The sequence below is a fragment of the Acanthaster planci genome, linkage group LG01 (genome assembly GCF_054643075.1).
Source record: "Acanthaster planci isolate LZ-2023a linkage group LG01, COTS_SCS, whole genome shotgun sequence".
In the NCBI taxonomy this organism is placed as follows: domain Eukaryota; kingdom Metazoa; phylum Echinodermata; class Asteroidea; order Valvatida; family Acanthasteridae; genus Acanthaster; species Acanthaster planci.
The window spans coordinates 26,766,533-26,788,917 of NC_141777.1; the positions used below are offsets into that span (position 1 = coordinate 26,766,533).

The 22,385-nt window shown below is 40.6% G+C and overlaps 1 protein-coding gene across 12 annotated transcripts in view; it reads right to left on the reverse strand.

The window, feature by feature from the left end:
• The window catches only part of LOC110975139 (uncharacterized), a 77,423-nt gene that overhangs the window by 43,542 nt on the left and 11,496 nt on the right, over positions 1-22,385 (reverse strand). For 11 of the 12 annotated variants that reach the window (XM_087141488.1, XM_087141515.1, XM_087141519.1 and 8 more), the window contains exons 2-3: positions 19,553-19,669; positions 1,555-1,741 (exon numbers count right to left, since the gene is read on the reverse strand). In XM_087141488.1, the coding sequence (XP_086997614.1) occupies positions 1,555-1,741; positions 19,553-19,669 (304 nt within the window). Of the gene's footprint in view, positions 1-1,554; positions 1,742-11,820; positions 13,014-19,552; positions 19,670-22,385 lie in introns of those variants that run through there. The other variant, XM_087141510.1, reaches the window with a different exon arrangement.

The following is a 22,385-nucleotide window of genomic DNA, read 5'->3' on the forward strand; positions in this document are numbered from 1 at the left end:
CACACATATGTGTGCATGTGCATGTCAAAGTAAATAGGGCAGAGACTGTCACGTAAATGATTTTTTAAAATTTATGACAGCATAAACAAGGCAAATAATGGCAATCTGAGAACTCAACTGAATTTTTGATGGCAATAACAATTACAAATATCATTTTAATTCTGAAAAAATCTTCAAGGTAACAAAAGAGTTCACAACTGCAGAAGTGAACTTTAAAATAAAAAAATTGAACTACAGTATGTAATTTTTGAAATGAAAAAAATGTGCTTTTGAAACTGATGAAAGCAAGGAGATAGTGTTACTACACATCATAAATATTCATGAGTAAATCAGAGTGCATCATAGGCCGATTCCCCCTTGTGTCTTGGAAGTAGAAATGATACGCAACCAGGTGACGTCATACTGCTGAGTATCCACCTTGCTGCCGTGCAGTATTTTTTTCTGGTAGCACCAAAAAATCCCTCTGGAACCCGCCACGTAAATATGTAGTGTATGTCATGCAACCTTTATGGAACCAGTCCGGAGTTGTATCCTCATAACTTTTACAGTAAAGACCCAAAACATATGTCAGCACCAGACTATTGAAGCCCTGTTGCTATGCACATCTGCACTCGACTATCATTACAAGGAAATTTAGCAGCTGAGAAACAACAATGGCGTCTGTGAGTGCAAGTAACATTAGATTTCTGTCTTTATTAATAATTATCTGAATATGAACTTGAACTTATTATGCTGAATAAAGATGCAAAATCTACGAGGGCAGTTATTGACAAGGCAGTGAGGCTCCTGGAAAAAATACTGTCAAGACAAAAAGGTGGATTTTGAAGAGGTTTCTCGGTCCGAACCTGCAGAATTGAACATTTGATTGATTATAATATATGAGGTATAGTAAAACAAATTTAGCAGTGAAATAGTGAAGCGTCCAGAGGTAGTCAAGCTGACCTGCACCTGGGGACCAGTAATTCCAACTTCTTCCCCTCAAATCATGTTGTATTTGTAGGCTGATAATTAAATGAAAAAAAAAATGATGGGTATGTATGCGATGCTGGATGAAATCACTCATCCGGTAACCCTCTTGAATACATGTAGCTCTTGACCTTCCTGCACTATTCAGTTGTCTGTCTACATTAGGTTCACTGTGGCTTCATCCTCCACACTCCCCACTAAAGTTGTGTTGACATTAATAGGCCTAGTCAATACCATTGGAGCCAAGTTACAAAAAAATCAACCCTGAAAACTTGATTTGGTGCCTCTACCTGATTTGTGCAGAAAACCAAGTCACGTGCATACACAAAATTTCAATGCATAGGTGGGTGTGGGTTTATGTGTAGGGGGGAGAGTGAGTTTAACAGGTGAGTCAATCAGTTCATTCAAACCTCTTACAAGTTAGTTCATTTCCGTGTATTACACTTGTTTAGGTGGTAATCCATCACTTGCCAACTCAAGCATGACATCAGACAGGGAACACGGTTTCAAAGGGAAAAAATGCTACTTTCATTATTTTATTGAAAAATCCAAATTTTCTTTGCTCTGAGCAGTGACAATGTGTCTAACCTGTTGGGGTGGGCTTTCCACTCCACCACATTCCTCCTGGTGTTCCCTCAAAGCTGACATGGCCATCTCACGCCCACAGGTGCAGCACTTTGCTGTAGATCTTTTCATATCTTTTGTTGCTCGTTTGTCCTTGACAAAGTGTTCATCAGGTTCAAACGTTTCTTCGCAGACTGGGCACTTTTCTGGTCTAGAGTAGAATTTAGAAAATACATTACCACTGCTTAGAACTTTACAGAATTACTTTATAAAAAGTAAAGAAAATAAGGTTGACATTGAAACTGTCACAAGTACCTGGTACATGTACCAGTATCTAATATTTGTCCAGATAGGTTGACATTGAAACTGTCACAAGTACCTGGTACATGTACCAGTATCTAATATTTGTCCAGATAGGATCTACAGTTACAAAACTGGCTCAAAATATTCAAAAGATATACTTGCTAAATGTACATTTATGCAGCCACTAATAAGTTTTGAATAGATGTACAGTGCATTTCTCGCTGTATGCTTTGGATTGTAGCCAAGCTTATGGCATTGCGCAATAACAGCTACCAGTTAGTGTTATATTTACATGTAGTTGCTGTTGTTTGCTATCACATCACTACCATTAAAATTATACCTCTTACAACAAATTATCAATTCTGCATGAGGAATTTTAAGTCAAGCATCTGTTAATGCATGTACCGGTACGTGTTCTTGAGCAAATCTTGAAGTAAAGAGAGAAGATTGTAATTGTGCTTTTTGCCACGCCATAACTCAAATCATCTGCAACTCTTTGTACCCACACACACATTGAATTTGGTAATGAAGGCGGACTGTTTGGCTTGAACTTGAACAGGCTACTGTGGCAAATATCAAAATGGATGGCGAGGCCTTAATGGACTTGGAATGATGAACATTTTATGGTCACTGTAAGAAAAACAGAGTGTAAATATTATGTGAATGACACTCAACATACATGTAACAGTGAGTGACTCTCAAGACAGTACAATGTACATGTACCAGTTCTGGTGGTATTTGACAGAATTTGAAAAATCGGCCATCCAATTTTAGCCTTTTTTTGAAAGGTAGGACTTGAAGCCCAAAATAATACTGATGGTAGGGGTTAACTGAGAAAATCAGTGAATACAGGTATACTGAGTTTCAACATCTCTGTCTTGCTACTACCTGATGCGATTTAAGTAATAATGAAGGGCACCACCAAGAGCCTGCCGTGAACCAACTGAGCAACTGCGGGAAACAGAAAGTGTGGGGCTGGCTAAGGATGGTGAGCAACAAATCTCCTGTTCCAAAACCTAGATCCATGATTACTCTTAATTATAAACCCTGTGATTATTCCCATTTTTAATCACCAGTTATTGTTTGAACTGTTATGAATCCATTAGTGCTGCAACTTTCAGTGTTTGGGCTGAGCGAAATAAGTCATGTCACTCAACATTCATTATTTGTGTACATGTACTACCAGTTGATCTAAGTACACACACATATGTTAATCAATCCGTCACCTGACTGGTGAAATGCATGTAGATTGTGTGGCAATTACCTGTTATTTCAGATACAGAGCATACAGTATGTGGCATTCATATGGTAACACAGTGTCAACAGACTTCAAGTGGACCTTTCAGCTCTTGCTAATCCATTAATGTACCACTGATTTAGTATTTCATTTGTTTTATCAAGTACCGAGACCCCAAACAAATATCAACAATGTGGCCATAATCGATCAGTAAATGACAAATAAAACATGTACATACATGCCTGTGCAGTACTGTTTTCACAGCTGTTTATTTTTCCATGATGTACCGTGACTGGACTACATGCCCATGCAATTATTACAATACAGTGAAAGACAAGATGAAGCATTGAAGCAAATGCAATTGTAATGGAGCCAGGTGTGAAGTTGGTCATGGGGTACACGAGCTGTTAGCCCACGTGTGGAGGGGCGTGATTCCTCGATAAGGAAGACCAATACAATAAGAAGAGAAATGAGAAATGGGTTTGCTGGTACACCATGGAATCAATCTCTTTTTGGACGAGGTGTGGTTCTTAAAAGAACCGGCGAGTACCACACCTCGTCCAAAAGAGATTGATTCCATGGTGCACCTACAAACTCATTTCTCATGTTTCATCCACCATGCAAAGCTTCAAATCTTACTTAAGAAGAGAAATGTTTTGTTCTGATGTCAGGATGTTTGTTCCTCCTAAAAGAAAATGTCCCGGTAGAAAATAATTCCCAGCAGAAAGTTATGCAAGCGTGTCATCTCACATGTACTACAAGGTTACGTGTGCAAACTTGTGCAATCTGTAATACATTACGATTAGCCAGCATAAATGCATGTCATATAATGAAAATGCCCAATGAATAACAGAGAACGACATACATCACGTACATGTACATAAATGTACATGTACATCAATCCGAGATGCAAAGTTAAGGTACTGCGATAAACTGGAGGAATGACATTCCTGTCACCAACCCCAAAAACCTATGGAGAGGCTTTAGTAACATCACGGGATATAAGCCTAAGCTAAGACTAGCACCGGACGACGTGGTATTGATAGATTTGAGGTAGCAAGGGTTGACTCCTTTAGATTTTTAGGCGTTTATATGACTCGCGATCTGAAATAGACAACCCATGTTGATTTCTTGATAAGGAAAGCCCAACAATGTCTTTTTTTTTCTCAGAACACTGAGGAGTTTAGGGGTCAGCCAAGGTCTGCTGGTGAAGTTCTACTGGGCAGTGGTTGAGAGTGTCCTGACATTCTCAATCGCTGTCTGGTAAGGGAACACCACGGTGGAAGACTGGAAATGCCTCTAGCACTATAATTGGCTGTGAACTACCTGCAATGGAAGGACTTAATGAGGCAATCTCAAAGAAGTGCACCTCAATCGTTTCAGATGGATTCTATCCTGCAAATGACTTATTTCAGTGGATGAGATCAGATAAACTTTACAGATCAATTCGTGCAGATTCGACTCGAACCTTGAACAGTTTTTTCCAAGTGCAGTTCTCTTATTGAACGTACATGTACAGGTGCAATCAAAGTCCTAATCAGTGATCCATCAGATTTTATTGTTATCTTCCATTTTATTTAATCAATCGTTATTTTACCTGATATGCTGTCTGAAATTATTTGTTGTAATTCTGGTGTGAATTTTTGTAGTGTCGTTTATTATTGTTCTGTACATATATTTTGATTTGTCAAGTTTTTAACGCTCGCAAAACCACATTAAATTTCAATGTATTTCAATAACTATGTTGGATACGAATGATATTAAATCAATGAAATTGAAATTGAAAGAAATCTCAGCATATCTGCACAGGGTACACAACAGTGTAATGTCCTGCTCTTACACGTTACATACGCGATGCATGCTAAGACTGCCCACCATTTTAAATTCCCTTATAACAGTGGTTTAACTCAATTCAGAGTAACTTTTTGGTGTAACTTTACTGCTAAACAGTCTGTGTGCTTGAAAAGTTGCATCAAATATGTTTTATCTTGCAGTTAAAACAGTAATTTAAACCAGCTTGGAAGGAGGGTTTAGCACTAAACCAAAACTTTTAAAATTTAGCATGGTGTCTGAACGGTTTTAGCTAAACCATTTTTTTGTTTTGGTCAGTGCATTTGACCCAGAGTGTCTGTAACAGGTTCTCTGTGATGGGCTTTCATTTGTAAATGAGCACGGTAGTCCACCACGCTGCCAACGTAGCTACTGTCGCACACAGGTTACGCACCGTTGTGTATTGTGCATGGTGTGTGATTTGTACCATTTTGTGGTTCGCATTTTATCAGCCATATCCTTCGATTTCTTTCGTTGGCCCTTGAACGAGTGTCAAAGAAATGGTTTCAAAAGTGGAAGGGAGGGGAGTCTAAAAAGGGGCGGATCCAGGTTGTTTATTTAAGGGGGGAGTTGCATTGCACCCCCAATGGCTGGTAGGGCTATAAAGTGGGGAGCAATGTAACTACCTTTTCAAAGGTGGGAGGGCAACAGCCCCCCTGGTTCCGCTGCCGGTGTGTTGAAATGGAGCAGGGATTGGAAACGTTTTAAAAAACTCATTGGTGTAACCAAGGCTTTTGACATCATTTTGAGCAAACGACAGCAGTAAAATCCCTTGGTTAACGCCGCAGGAGCAATCACTGTGCTGCATCTTTAATTCCGCCATGAAAAACACGTCACCTGGCATTGCAACACTGAATTTCAGCTTGTGACTCATTGATTTTCTTTAATCACTATCCAGATCCCTCTAAAATTATACAAATCAATGAGCCGCAACATTTTTCTTGAATTTTCTTTCCGTACAATTAACCCTAAAATTTAATATCTGCAATGTAGTTCGGGCAGAGAGTAAATCCTTCCATGAACACATTTACTGCTTTGTAAACCCTGATACAAAATGAATTACTTTCATCACACTCAAATGTCTGTAACTCGATCTGAAAACAGTTTAATGAATACATCCTAAACAAAATCAAATCCAAACATCCATACATGACAAAATACTGATTCAGAGAGTAAATCCTTCCATGAACACATTTACTGCTTTGTAAACCCTGATACAAAATGAATTACTTTCATCACACTCAAATGTCTGTAACTCGATCTGAAAACAGTTTAATGAATACATCCTAAACAAAATCAAATCCAAACATCCATACATGACAAAATACTGATTCAATACCTTACACATAAATGTCATTTTATTTCTGCCAAAATCAGGTGATGTCTCTTGCAAACAGTTTTTGCGTTTGAAAGGCAGAACGAGACGAATGTCTGGCAATGTACTTTAGTTCTGTACATGTCAAGATCTAGCACGTTATGTAAATCAGCAGAAGTTCTTTATGACCACTAGAAAAACAGAAATAAACCACTTTGGGATCAACTCATAATATTAAAACAACACTGGGTTAGTTGGGACCAATGTGGTGAGCAACCATTTTAACAACATGTCATGTTTAGATAAAAATGCTAAGTAAACATAGTCCATGATTATATAAGTCAACAAGATGTATCACTTCAGCTCACACCAGCAGCGACCACAAGCTGGTATTGGCTGCATGTACCCCATTAACAACTGACAGATTCTAAACCGCAAAGTAGTACCCATAAATGTACAGGTACATGTACATACATGTAGGTACATGTACAAGTGAACAGAGGTACATGTACAGTACATGTAGGAAAAGACCACACAAGCTCGGACTTTCAAGATACAAATTATATACATACATACATGTACATGTATGTGGTTTGTTTTGTTTTACAACATACATGTACATGTATGGGAGCTGTGGTTCATTTAATTGCTCTTGCTTGTTTTGATGGGATGTTAAATTTACATTACTCAGTATCAAATAGAGAAAATGACAATGAAATGACTGGTGCAATAACAATCAGTGTGTGCTACATGTACATGTGTACAACCATGGAGGAAGGAACACCTTCCTCCATGGTACAACGTATGTACTTACATGTACCCTTGTACATGGACGAACATGTTCAACTCAGACCATTCTCTATTACTTCTGTCTCGGCTTATCACTGGTTTATACACAAATTGCCTAATACTACGTACACTTTTGATTATAAACAGGCTTGCAGTAAAGATTTGCTCCCATTGGACTGTTTTGGTGAACTTAGTACCATGATTTCCTGCAGAATGACAAATCCAAATCTAATGGAGACAAGCAGTAAATTAATGTCCCGGTCAACTTACCACAGCCGTGATGTAAAACTACCAGAGTGAAAGTGGTTGTGGAGGATTTTAGCACAGGCACGATAATTTAGCAGGTAAAAGACCAATGAGGATATTCCACGACGTAGATTTACTATAACCACACTGTAAACCTCTGAACAGGACAGCTCACAGCTACACACAGATTGGCAGCAGGCCGTGCACCAAAAAGGTCTCCTTATGTACATGTACGTACATGTACAATGTACATATACAGCACACATAGCATGCAGACAGTGAAGCATACTGGGAGAAAGCTGCATTTACGTACATGTACATACATCTTACATACAGTTGATCATTGCAGATTTGGTCAAATTTAATTAGTGAGATTTTTTCATATTTGTGTCAGATTTTGCCAATTTGTCATATTCTGCTCAGGTCAAAGGTGATTTGCATGGCACTTGAAATGTTTGACATTCAGTTAGTCTCGCACAGCTAAGACACATTCGAAAACCGTTAAAAAAGACCAAGTAAGAATGTGCACTGCAGTAGAATGACACAAAGGAATGTTACGGTAAGTTTCCATGTGGTCGCCGGAGAAAAAGTCCAATGGAAACACAGCTTTAGGAGTACTCAGCTACCGAAGCACAGGGCCACCAACTTACAGAGAATGCACACTGATACATTTAAGGCCTTTTCACACTATGAACGTCCGATATGAACGTCAGTGCCAAAAAGCAATTGCCCAATGTCAGACTGCTAACTGAAAAGCAGATGGCCCCCACCAATGGCAGTAGGCATTGTGACAACTTAAAGGTACATGTACATGTAAGTTTAAAAAGTTTTGTCCTATGAAAGTTCATAGAATTTACCTGCATGTACATGTATGTAAATATATGGCTACAAACTGCATTTGCTGTAAACTACATGTACATGTACATGTACACACATACTATATTCAACTGAAGTGAAAAAATGTTTCATACACGGAAACACTGCTGGGGAGAAGGCTGTGTTAACTTGTAGCTGTGCAGGCTGTAGGATTGTAATGCACAGGCCCTTTAAAGAGAAGTTCATGTTAATGTAGGGTATGCTCGGCCAGGCCAACTACATGTAGATGCCTCTAAAAGAAGCCTGCCCTGCAAAAAAAAAAATCCAGTTGGCTTCTGGCCAAGTTGCGTGGGAAAAGTACCAGAAGTACAGAGGGGGTGTGGGCATGTCACCATGGAAATCTTTACACAGCTTAATCCAAGGCTTGCCAGGGCTAGCCTGGGCTGTCACATATCTTGTCTGGCAATTCCTTTGTTAGGCAAATTAGCCCCAAGTTGTTGGGAAAAGAGCCCCATAAATTAGGTTACATACCTGTATGTCTGTTTTTCCAAAGGATAGGTTTACACATTTACAGTGTACCTGTACATGACATAGACCTGGCTGCATACATGTACATGTATGTGTAATGCATGTGTACACAGGAATAGTACCCAAATACATGTACATGCACTGTGCATGATTTCATTAACTTTGTACATGTTTCTTATTTTCTTCTCTGTCATAAACCCCAGTTGACGAATCACAATGTTCACATGTGGGGTATGGACAAATATATGTATCAGGTACATGGGGGAATTTGAAGAGAAGGCCTATTGACTTTTGCTTGATAACCATTGAATTGTGGTACCAGAAAAAAATCTTCCATACTATTGATCTGGGACCTGAATACCTTTCTTCACCACAGACTACTTTTGAAAATGTGTGAGGAACATTGAAGTTTTGTTTGAGGCCTTTAAAATTGTACCTAAATCGTAAACACAGTTTTTGCCGCCCTAAGAGGGTTTGAAATTATTGGTGTATTGGCACACCCATATATTAGGAGAGGCCACCAACCAGCCTTCCCATACAAATTAAATCTGCCTTCCTATAGACTAATCGGATTAGACACCCTAACTGCGGTGGCACCACACTCACACACATTCTTCAGCTTGACACGCACGTGCATTTCGCAAATCACAACACCCTATTGGTCGAAGAGGCATGTAACGCGCGCGAGTACAACCTGTCCACGAGTGTTGTGCCACCGCAGTAACGGCTTCTAATTCTGGGGGTCGAATTACACTATTGTGGTCTTTAATGTTTGATACCATTTGCAAATTGGCACAACTAATGGATAAATAAGCTGGTCTAACCTGAGACTTAGTAAGCACGCCGACAGAGTTCCACTCTCTCGCCTTTGAACATCTCGGGGGCAGTAAAGTTGCTTCCTTCAACCAATCACCATTGATGAAATTGCTACGCCCCAATACGACATGAATATACATGTACATCACCCAAACGTGAAAACAGCTACATGTATTTCTTAACCTCTCGACGATTTTACCTGGTGTCTTATCATGCAAAAAGTACACACATACCGGTACGTACCAGGTAAAATTCACACACGTTGAAGTCACAAAACAGTCTTGAAGCTGTGATTTCCCACCGTCAAAGCTCCCCTGCACCACAGTCTGTAAGTTGTGATTTCCCATCGTCAAAGCTCTGCTGCGCCATGTGTGCTATAACCAATGGGCTATTGGTACCCAGACACAAGGGTATTTTACAGTTTATTTGTGTGCGCATTTTCCCTTGGGTGGAAAGGTGCCCTGCTAAATGTACATGTACAGCGTGCTTACTGCGCGCGAGTTTGTACACATACATGTACACTAAATTTCACCACTTCATGATCAAATTATTTACAAGCAGCAAATTTGGCAGCATATTGTACCCTGTGTTCATTCTTAATGTTTGACAGATTGGATAGCATTGTTGTACAGTAGCTTCCTGTTACACAGCATTTACATTACATGTAGTACAGGTACATGTGTACATATACATGCACATTGATTGGGAAGCATTTTACACACGGAAACCCACTGAAAATTTTGTGACAAAATTGGGATCCTCTCATCCAGAAAACAACCAATCAGAAGCCACAAAATGTTGATCAATGGCAAAGACGACTTGCAGGGGCAACTATCCAATGAGAGATACTTTGATACTTTGAAGGCCTGGCCAGAAGCCAATGAGAAGTTGGGTTGGTTCTTTTCTTTTTGAGGTTAAAACTTTGGGTGGGAAAGAGAAGTTGCCACGTTGTCACTTTTGCCTCAGCCTATGAAGGAGCAACATGGTGGAAGCCCAAACAGTAAATAATGATAAACATGGCATTCAAAGTTATATGGTGCTTGGAACTATGGGCACTTTGAGCCTTTGTGGGTGCTCAAAGAATTTGTATAGAATGGTGCTTGGAGCTATGTTTCTGGGCCTTTGTGGATGCCCAAAAAATGGCTACTGATATTGTGACGTTGCGCCCCTCCAACGAAGGCGAGGGCGCTCTCCTCCTCGAGGTGCGACGCGTGATTCGCGAGGCGAGGCGCGATTCAGGACAGTTAAACCTTGCCTGCGCACCCCTTTTATAGGTTTGCGAGCTGGCCGCTCCTGCATCTATGCCTGCGCACGCTACATGTGACCAGTCGTGATTTCCGTTAACCAATCGCCCCATGTGCAAGGCAGAGCCTATGAGCCGTGCTCGCTTAACACACAGCTATGCGAGCCTAACATCTGCTCGTTACTGGGCAGAGCGCCATCTATAACTTGGCACCGCGCCTGGTGACTTGCGCCCTCTGTCACAATATAATGTGTTGCATGCAGGATGAGTCTTAACGTGTTAACGACACACCAGCACATGATGGTGACAATGACGACAGTGATTGCAATAACATCCAGCAGGTAGTACTGAACGAACGATAGTTGCATAGCGCGCGGCTTGAGGTGATCTGTACCGTGTCGCACAGCATACTCCACCCAGTACGCCACCTCTTCCAGTCTGCTGCCCAGATTCCTTCTGGCAGAGGCGTGCACACACACCAGTGTTTCTGTCTTTGTGTGTATTTCATGTTGTCTGCTTATAAACTGTGCATGTTCGTAACGATGCAAAAAACCAGCGTGTACACCACATACATGTACATGAAGCTGTTTACCTTTTTACCACTTTTTATAAGCTTTAGCAAAGAGGAAAACAACAATTGAAAGTAAAATTGCTGACTGCTATTCTTGGCCACAAAAAAATCGCAGCAACTGCGATTCATAAAAAAAGGGTGAAGCTACTTGGCTCAAAATGCATCACAAATTGTGATTGAATACCAGGAAAATTATTCCTGATGGGAATTTGATTTATACTGATAAGTAAAAATCAAATAGAGATGAGATACAAAAACCTACACTAGACACCAGACTGACATGCAACCACTGATGAGATCACTGCATAAGGAGAAGCTGGAACATTCATGACTTTACAAGTACACGTAAGACAAATAATACGGTTCCCAGGAGCCTGTTTCTAGGGAACCCCCTTTGACCCAGGAGGTGAAAGCATTCATGACACCAGCAGATCTGCAATGTGCTACGTATGCTGCAATTAGCTCCTTCCCAATGGTGGGAGCGACCCCAGCCAATCAGACGCTGTGTACTTCACAGTGGCTGAGATTTTGGCATGCTCGCCACACTTCTCCTTCATCGTCAAGCATATCCAGTGAGACGTCAAAAACCCACTCACCTTCCACAACGAAGGTGTGTTCCACTTTGTTTACTTGCATGCATCGGTGGAAAAATGCCCGGGCCGGTCCTGGGGTGGTAGCAGGGCTTCTTCTGACCGCTCATTGTTGGCTGCTCAAGCAGTGGCATATAGACACCCACAGGACTCCCTTCTGGAGCAGTATTTTGGGCATTCAGGCTAATGGGGAGGGGTGCTTGGTCTCTCTGATAGGCCCAGATGTGCAGAACTAGTTGCCAATTTTTTCTGGCAGGGGCAAGCCTTTGGCAGTCGACCACATGCTGACAGGCTGCAAGAATCACGACCTGTTTTGGGCCTAAAAGCCCCAGTCGCAGGGTGCGTGTCTCTCCCCCTGCGGCCCCCCATGCCTTGGGGGGAATTGGGGCGGGGCAAACTTACTGCCGACTTGCCGCACACACAGTCTCTTGGTTACTGGCCACCAGTTAAAGGTTCGGCATCTCTTGCCCGTTATCTAGGTGTTACAGAATCTCTGCGTTTCTTGCCCATTACTTATGCGTTATTAAATCTGGCGTATCTTGCCCGTGACACTACGGAGAAGAGTTCTTTTGTGATAGTGGTGCTATGTTGTTAGCACTGTGTACTTACCTGATAACTACATGTATATTGCCTTTACATTTGTATGATTCAAGGTGATTCTGGGGCCCAATAACAATATCTGTAAATCTATAACATTTTGCATTTGTTATCTCAACTTGTGGCTGCAATAAACGCTCAGCGAGGAAGGGCCGAACCATACCCAAAATCTGTGTTCCTGTACGTGTCCTCTCAACTTCTCTGGGCCAATATACAGCAACTACCAGGTGCCACTTATTACATGTGACTACATGCTTGTGGACACAAAAGAGGAAAGCCCCACGTGGCACTCAACAGGAATAAACTGTGGTTCACGTGGCACTCAACAGGTATAAACTGTGGTTCAAGTCTATCAAATACTCAAGAGGGTTTATCCAGTCACACAGATTAGCCCAAGGGTTGTGTCCACAACCCAGATGGAATGTACATGTAAATTGATGTGTGGTTGACACATGATTACTGGTATTTGGTAACAACTCTGGTGGGTGTGCTTGTACATGCCTGACAATATGTGTACAGTAACCCTGGACCACAAACTGGAAACCAAAGTTTACAATATGTGTCACTTCTGCATGGGTGTAATTTGACAACAAAATCCAACAATCCCAAACTAACCTTGGTGATTGTATAGTTGCCTGGTGCCTAATTTCATAGACGTAACTCAAGTTGGGATTCTATGTGACGTTTTCTGTGCTAACATGTATACTGAGGCTGCGCAACGTTAATTGTTTTGTGCCCTCAGGTGTCCACTTCTTACTATAAGTTGAGATCCCGACTTGACAAATCTGCCAACTGTTTGTACACAGGGAATGAGCTCATCTACCAAAACAGGTAGCAGCCAATCATATTGCTAATTCCACGGGTTGCCAATGAACTCCACACTTACTGAGCGCAAATACCGTACCACTAGAATCAGCGCAATGTGAGGTCAAAGGTTGGAGAACATCGATGAAAAATGGCTGACGCTACATCGGCAGAGTCAAACTTGCAGACAATAAAACATTCTCCCGAAACTGATGTTTCTGGGAGTGCCAAGAAGCAGAAAAGTTCCAAGAGGGGCTGGTAGTATGATGAGACTCTCAGCCTTATAACTGCCATGAAACATGCCGTGATTACGGCAAAAATGGACAGCATGGTCCACAATAACAACGTGTGGTGGGAAGTCGCGGGAGGTATTCAGATCGCACAGGCAAGCAGTGCCACGATCGCTGGACATACCTGAAACAAAGTTAAAGGGCGCACGCACGTTGTGTGGGGTTGGAGGTCACTACGCATGCGCACTGTGTAGGTTATTGCAGGGGATGTTGTGCAATAAACAGTGCGTTCATTCACACGACTGTTTCTCATGGGTTGCTTGAGAAATGTTCTGCTAGCGGAAGATTTTGTCGCAGGCCCGGACCTCCTCCAAAATATCTCAAGGACTCACCAGAAATACTTGTTACTTTCAAGCATTGGCGACCTTTCACACGATGGAACTTTTGAAAAATTTCTCAAACGTTGCGAGTTTTTTTGTCGTCATGTGAAAAGGGCTAAACTATCCAAGTTTCATTACACTGTTTCAAGATCAGCACACAAAATCACAAATACTTGAATGACATTTTAAAGAGGAATTATTTTATTTTCATCGGTAGCACAGACACTGTACTGGTGCACAAATGCTTTAAGAAAATTTTTAAATGTAAATGTTCAAAAGCCGCCAAAGGAAAGGAGACCAAGCAAATGTATCCGTACATGTACTGGGAAATGTGATTTTTCAATGCTACACTGCTACCGCCTTATGTACACTAATTGTTCATGGATTTCAACAATTGATTTTGCAAATATCTAGATCTACATGTACATAGGGGTGTGTGGCCTCTTGTCCTGATGGAGCACCTCTGGTTTGCTAAAACTGCTTGTCAGCACATTGTTCATGCCTGTCTTAACTTGTAATGTATGGGTGAACATGGAGAAGGTGAGTTGATGGCCAGCTGTGATCATAGAGCTATGCTGTGATGATTACTAATTACTATTGTAGTGATCCACATTTCCAACCCAATTGAATAAACCAAATCCTTACAGTATAGGTTTCAATTCTTAGTCAAGGCCACACACTACATGACCTCCAAATAACACGGATTGTAGGAACATGTGTTGCTATGGAGGATCCAGTGTTGTCTAGCGCTACAATCTACATTGGCATGAAGCCAGACTTAGGACTTACCTGTGGTTACAGCCAGGAGATAAATAAAACTCACCTACATGTACACCAACCCTTTTCCCTTCTAACACCAACATGTACAGTGTACATGTTGGTGTTAGAAGGAAAAATTTATGCAATAGTCTAGTGGGTTTCATTGAAAAAAGCAAAATGATTTTTAAAAATAACTCAACTGATCCATTTCCAATTATCCATTTTTTTGCTCTGTCAGTCAACTGAGTCACCCATCAGGCAAATGTAAAACGGCGCCATATCCGTGTCCTTTATACCGTAGATTGCTTGTCAATTTCAAGGGTGAAGGTAAAGTTAAGGTTTAGGTTAGGTGACTCTCCCACAGACTGGAGAGAACCAAGACTGGCTCGTTGGGAAATCACATCACACTAACGTTAATTCAAACAAGAACAGTACTAATTACATACATGAACATGTACCAGTATGAGGGTACACTTGTGTGAACTGCAACATGGAGACTAAATTTACAATATACCATTTGCTGCAACTACATGGACAATTATCAACTTCAGCTCTCAGTATTTTAGTTTCTAACCTGCACCCAGACATCTGTTTTGGAAAGTTTACATTCATAGAAAAATTCCATTCAGTTATTTTTCAAAAGAATGTTGAACATTTTTTGTATTAAACTTACCAAAATTAAGGCAACCTAGCAAGTGATGACGTGATGATCGTACCATTTTTATAAATGACACCCCCATTACATTTTGGCTTTTTCTGTTTTAAGAACAGACAGGAAAAAACATGAGAAAAAATGTGAACAAATGTAGAAGAATTTCAGGATTTAATTCAAAGACTTTGAGTTTGATGATCCCTGCATACATAGTGTTACAGTTACACGACGGACATTTGCAATCATCATTACACACAAAAACAATGTCTGTTTGTTTTCAGCTACAGTACAAACCTTGATTCTGATTATACACATGTACAGCTTTCTTTGTGTCATAAACTTAAGTATTTCAGCAAATTAATCCATGGTCTTGCCAGAAAGGGGTGTTTCCCAAGAAAATACATGCATTTACACTGTACCAGTATGTACTAGTGACCATTCTTATGAGTCTTAACATTTTTTGCCACACTACAAAACATACACGGCAACCCAGTCAAAAAGCCGGACAGCTAAAGAACGTGAAGACAAGGAATGGCATACGCAAAGAATTCACGGCAGTCAGTACAGGGCTCGATTTACGAAAAAAAAGTGGCATGCACTGGTGTATGTAGACCAAAATCCTAAATGCACCAGGAAAAACCTACATGCACCATAATTTTGCAAATACCGGTAGCGCATATTTCTGTATAGCAATTTAAGGTTATAAGCCAAAGATAAGGTTACGTGTAGGCGAGTATTAAAGTATGTTTGATATAATAAAGATAACTTGTGAGAAGCATAGTGGTTGGATGTGTGTCATTCTCTCTTGTGTTTACATTAAAACCCTCCTATGCTGAAGTCACTCTTTGGGTCATTTGGTAAACACCTCAAAGAAGCACAGCCCTGTTGTGTTGTGCACTGCACTAACTGTCCCTCACAGGAATATCAGATTGCACTTTTGTGCTGCCCAACAACTGTGCTTCACTGTTTCATGTGCATAATTGTGCAGTAAACCAAATGCAGTGAAGAGGACTGCACAAAAGACCCTGGGTCATTTTGTGCTGACAGCCTACTGTGCACACTGAACCCGTGCATGTTTGAGTTCCATATAGAAACTACATGCTCACCAGTGACTGTGGGCATTTGTGCACATTTGTGCTGTAAAACCATAGGAGGGATTAGAATTCATGTAAGCATTAACCCTTTGTTCAACTGATGCTAAGACTCCAGTACTAAAACTCAGAGTCCTCACTAATTGAATCCTTATCCCAGGCAACAGATTCAGAATCAGAGTCAAATCACAACATTGCATGCATTCATCAGTTTGACAGCTAGCACTAGAGCGCACGTGCGCAACCAATAACATTGCATGGAGGGGTACCCACAATTGATTCAATTGCGACAGCCCCAATTATGTCTTAGAGGGGTGCCTACAATGGATTCAATTGTGAAGAGCCACAATGATGTCACAGGCTGGCTTTCCCATTCTAGAAAATAGTGGTACACAGTCATGACAGCGTGTGTGTGTACGTGTATTATGAATCTGCTGCGAGATATGGGAGAAAGAAATAACACGTTTGTACACTATCTGGTCAAGCATTCAACAAACTTTATTCTTATTCTGGTAATTATATGCAGGAAATGAGTATTTTGGTGGTTAAAAAGTTACATGCACGTCGTGCATGCTCAGTAAAACTGCTACATGCACAAGCAAAAATCTACATGCACTGATGCGCGTGTGCACGGGGTAAATCGAGCCCCGAGTCAGTAGCAGACCTGCCATCATGTCAGCTCCCCATGTCAGCAATGGAAACACACTGAAGAGTTTAGTGTACAGCGTAAGCAAAAGCAAGAAGATGCATTGGGAGTGTTCCAGATGCCGAGCACCTTAAACTGAATGTCACTGTTTGAAATATTAATTTAAATACAGCACCAGTATTCCCCTTTTCTGTAAATCAAATTAATTTGAAAATTTGTGATAATGTATCATACATGTGTACATGTACAGTTGTGCTTGGACTTTTTGAAATTTTGGGAAGCCTTAACCCTAACAGTCCTCAATCCTCCAACAGGTGAAGGATTGAGGACTGTTAGCGTCTGTTAGGGTTAAGCACCATACACACATGTACATTCTTCAATGAATTAGTGGTAGTTGTATACTTGACAACACACGCATAACTACATGTGCATGTACATGTAGGTGTCTTCTGGAAAATACTAAATGCCCATTTACACAGGGACTAACCACAACAACATTGCACTGTACAGCACAGTACAAAGGACTTCACTACCAAGTTAACCTGTAAAATCGCTTCATACTAGCCAACAGTTGGTAGAAAAATCACAAGGCAAGGAAACATGTTATTTGATACATTTAATACCCGGGTGTTTATGCCACTTTGATTTACATTCACTAATGCCCTACAGGTGTTTAAACACCCACATGTCAAATAACACAATTGCTATTGAACAACTCTCTAAATCTTATCAATTGATTGCCATCAATATAACCTCCTGACTGAAAATAAAGTGGCATACGGGTGAAAAAGTAAAACGCTGCAACAAAGCCAGATGTTTTACAGTTCCATTTGATCCAGTGTTGTAGCCAATTACTTTTTGAGTACCAAGTGTTCTATCAAAAATTGAACTGCAGTAAACTCTGACTAAGTCGACATTGAGTAACCCGTCATATTGTCCAAGTCGGCCGTTTGACAAAAGTCCGATCGTATGTAATGCATTTCCATTCAAAATTTCATTTTAAGTTGGCACTTATACTCATCCTTTCGAATATGTCGGCATGTGTTTCTCGGTCCCTTTTCCACAAAACCACAAAAATTCCTATATGTAGGTCGGCATTAAAAAAATCGTGCTTCAGTATTGGTTTCCTTCACTGCGATTACCAAGAAGTGTCAAGTGACAAGTCCCGTGCGTGTGCAGCCAGCACGAGTACATCAATACCAGTAACCCCTCTAATGCTCCACGCATGCGCTCTGTCCATTTTGGTGGTTGCCTTATTGAACGTAGTCTGGTTCCCTGCCTAAAGAATCCCGGATAACCGTTGATAATGATTCGTCGGGTAGTCAGAATCATCAGGTCTGGTATCCAGACTATATGGAGCGAACTTCACCAGTGCGCATGTGTGGATGAGTGTATGTTTTCTGTACCGTAATTGTATCACGTACATGTACATGTACATACTAATATGTACCACTGTACTACTAACTGCACTATCGAGTCGCGATGTGGTATGCAACTTTGCAAGAGGCTTGCCGTCCTTGCTTCGTCTTTAGGGGCACATGATCAATTATTGAATTTGCAGGATAATAATCGAGAACGAATTTGGTGGGATCGACCATGGAGGTAGAAATAAACCAGGGTACATTGAATTAGTGCAAGGAATCATAATGTACGTAGGCATTACGTGTCTACGTGTAAGTTGTCATAATTTCTTGAGTCACGAGAGTGCCGACTTAGCCGGAGTTTACGGTATATGATTTGTTTAAAAAATTTAACTAGTTAAGAGGGACATGGGCTTTGATGGTACATGCACAAAAGTAAAATTACAAAATAAAACTGGGAGGGTCTGAAGTCTTAAATTTAGTTTGTAATCTTACATTTATGTACATTTATTGTTCCATCAAAGTGCCTCCAGCTTTATTCCCTCTTACCCAGTTCAACATTTGGCAGAGAGAACCTTGGTACTCTAAAAGCACTCGACTACAACACTGATTTGATCCCTAGTACTTCTAACATGCCCCAATCTTCTGACCATATCTCACTCAGTCAGCCATCAGATCTGATAATCAAAGTTGTCAGGTTTTATAATTTCATTTTGTCTGAAACTCTTTACAAAAGCAAAATGCAATCATACCTCTGTTCCTGTATTTTAGGACACAGAATACAAAACTTCTATACATTAAAAAAATCACTGGAAATAAAGGAATTATTAAAACCAATCGTTTCACTACCTTTTCAAAGCTTTGGTCAATGCAGCAGAATAAACACAGAGTGGGTGCAAGCACACAACAGTTTTTGACCTATAAAAGACTGCATGTAAGACAAGATGCAGTGATATTGATGTATCATGCTCTAGGTGTAATTAATACAATTTAAGTATGATTATTACAGCATGATTAAGATAAGACAATACGAGCTGCATATTTTCATCCACGGATGCTTTGTGCCAAGTATATAAGTATGACTACATGATATGACTACCTGTAATTCAAGTCTTCATTGACACTTAGTTTCAAAGACAATGCTGAAACATAAACTAAATTCTTTGTACAGGATATTCTATGAAAAACATGAAATACAATTATTTAAATAGCACCTACCTTTTGATCTGAATCTCCATGTAGCAGTAGTAACAAGTGCGTTTGTCACTACACATCCTTGGTTCCTGGTCAAGCCATTTGTGGCAAACACTGCAATGATAGTCCTCATGCCCCATTCTGCAAATAGTGAAACATATGGTCATCAGTGGGTCCATAAGTTTACAACTAATGTCCGTGACCGTGTAGTCTTCAGGTCCCTTATTTTGCCACTTACTGTGAAAACCAATCTGACTAAGTGGTGAAATTAGGGACCTAGCAGCTACCTGTATACGGTCAGGGATGTTAGGTTTAATCCGCCCTTATTTGGTTAGGATTTCAATCAATTTAATGGCTGAAATTTCCTGACAACCTTTGATATACGCAGGAATTATTGTAACGTGAGTTCAGACAGATTCGCCTACATTGGAAACAGGAACCAGACCAGTCTACAACAAATGGATCTTGGACTTGGACTTTATTTCCCTTTCCCTTTAATTAACAAATCCTTCAGAAGTATGAATTTGTCAAAAAGGACAAGAAAACTTGTATAGAAACTGGCAAACGTGATCTGATTGAGACAATAAAGGAAATGAAGAAGGCAAAAAAAAAAAACAAGAAAAAAATTCCCACAAGAGCAGGACTCGAACCTGGCTCACATCAATCACACAACAGCCTACATGTACGTACTGACTATGATGTTGCACTGCCACATCAGCATTGGGAAATTATACCCTTATTCAGATTACCAACGATAATTATCATTATGTACTACCTTAACTTTAGAATTTTGAAGTTTGTTATGGTTACCGCACAAATAGCCACTTCGTTTGACATAATGGCGTAATTGTACTTACCTCACTTCAACAGTCCAATTCAATAATGAAATAATCAGCACACTGTTCAGCGCCAAGTACAGTTCACTTGAACGATAACTCTCAGTGTTTCAGAAAATCCCCAATTATCATCAGATTATATGTCTTTCAGTTATTAAATTCCAATAAATTGTCTTTTTTTCTCTGCTGCAACTTTGCACTGAGTATTGTAAATTCTGCATTTACGAAAGGAAATGTTCAGAATGTGATGATGTATGTGGTAAGAGGGCACTTGGTATTTTATGATTCATAATCATGCTAAAATGATTTTTTACTCAACAGAAATCGCTGAACTGCACAACAGAATGGCTATAAAAGCCAAAATACTTTGAGACCATAAAGCAGACCCTGAATCCCACGCTGCAGGGGCTTAGAGCTTTCATTTTTTATCCAGTGCTGTTGATGTGTTTTTGGCATGCCATAATGCTGAAAAGTCTTGGTGTGTCCGAGTTAGTTTGTGGTTGGTCTGAGTGGGCAAGGGCCCTGAACTGTGGGGTCCAACATCTACCCCGGGGCAGACTTCCGACCCCACAGTTCTAGGGGTAGGCATGGGTCTAAGTTGGTTTAAGTCCGAGTTAACCTGATTCCTTTTGCACCCATCAACCATTTCCCACATACACAACAACCAGTGCAGGTGACTGTACATGTACATATAAGTGATGAAACAGATACATGTGCAGAAGAGTTGCAACTGGAACTTGGGACAGGCTGATGACCTGCTGGCTAGATCTGTAAACTGGGCCATTTCCAACCTTTGTATACTCCATCAATAAGTAATGGACAGAGGAGTGTTTGAACGCGAAGGGGCCTTTCAGGGCTCAGACATCTTGACCGTTTGCCAGCTCCTCTTGGAACTACTTGACTGTTGAAACAACTCAACTGATGAGACAACCCGACAGTCTGTGCCTCATATGGACAGACCAGCACACAAATCGACCGTTGGTGCAAATTGGTTGTTAGTCCACTGAGAAAAATTGAATTGGAATGAGTGCCCTTGCTAACTAACTAACTTTACCACAGGGCTTTCTCAAAATTAAAAAAGAGAAAGGACTTTGGGGCAGATTTAGTATTACCATCTCCCACACCGGCAGACCAGCAACTGATAATCGGTACCGTCATGATAACCTTTCCAAAATTCTTTCACTCACTTTCTCCCTTACCATTTCCTGTCGATCTCGACTGCCACCCTCATTTTTCTCATTCCTCTACAAAAACCCCAAGGCACATTTTCACCATGTCCGGGACAATACTAAGATTATATAACTCAACCTCCTTTGACAATACTGGACAACGCAAAGCGTGAACTATTATCTCGACATCCAGAACTCCGATTGGTTGTGACGCGTCTACGTGGGATAATCGATGATTGGGTAAAACTTTGTATACGTCATTTGTGGAGAGTAAACGATAAAAAACAATATGTACATGTACAGCAAACCCGGTTGTGTTCGCTGGAACGTGACTTTGACACTCTGTCATGTACAGGGCTTCAACGGTCATTGTTCCACTGGTCAAGTTGTCTCAACGGTTGAGGTGTGTGTTCTTTTTCCCTCATGGTTGTCCCAACTCCATGTGGGCAAATAGGTAATTTTCCAACATCAGACCGCGCGGATGTCACGATCGGTCCACACCTACGGTTGTAGGCCTACAAGCTCTATTTTTCAAATGCAAAAATCTTGCTTCTCCTATATGATTGATTTAAGTACAGTTGATTGTCCAGTTGTGCTAATGGAAATTGTCTGAGGCTCCTGGCGGCACAAAAACTTACATAATTTGTAGAAAGGTATTCATCCATAAATATTTGCAAATTATCCAGTTACCTAAGACACTAAACAGTTTTAGGCAGTCACTGGAAAGACAAATGTTACCGAAGTTTTTTCACAGGTAGGTAATAATCAGTTTGCTTATAGAAGTAACCAGTGTGTAGAGGATTAGTCTGTGTCTTTATGAAGCTTTGCGTCATCTGGAACAGGCTAGGTCGT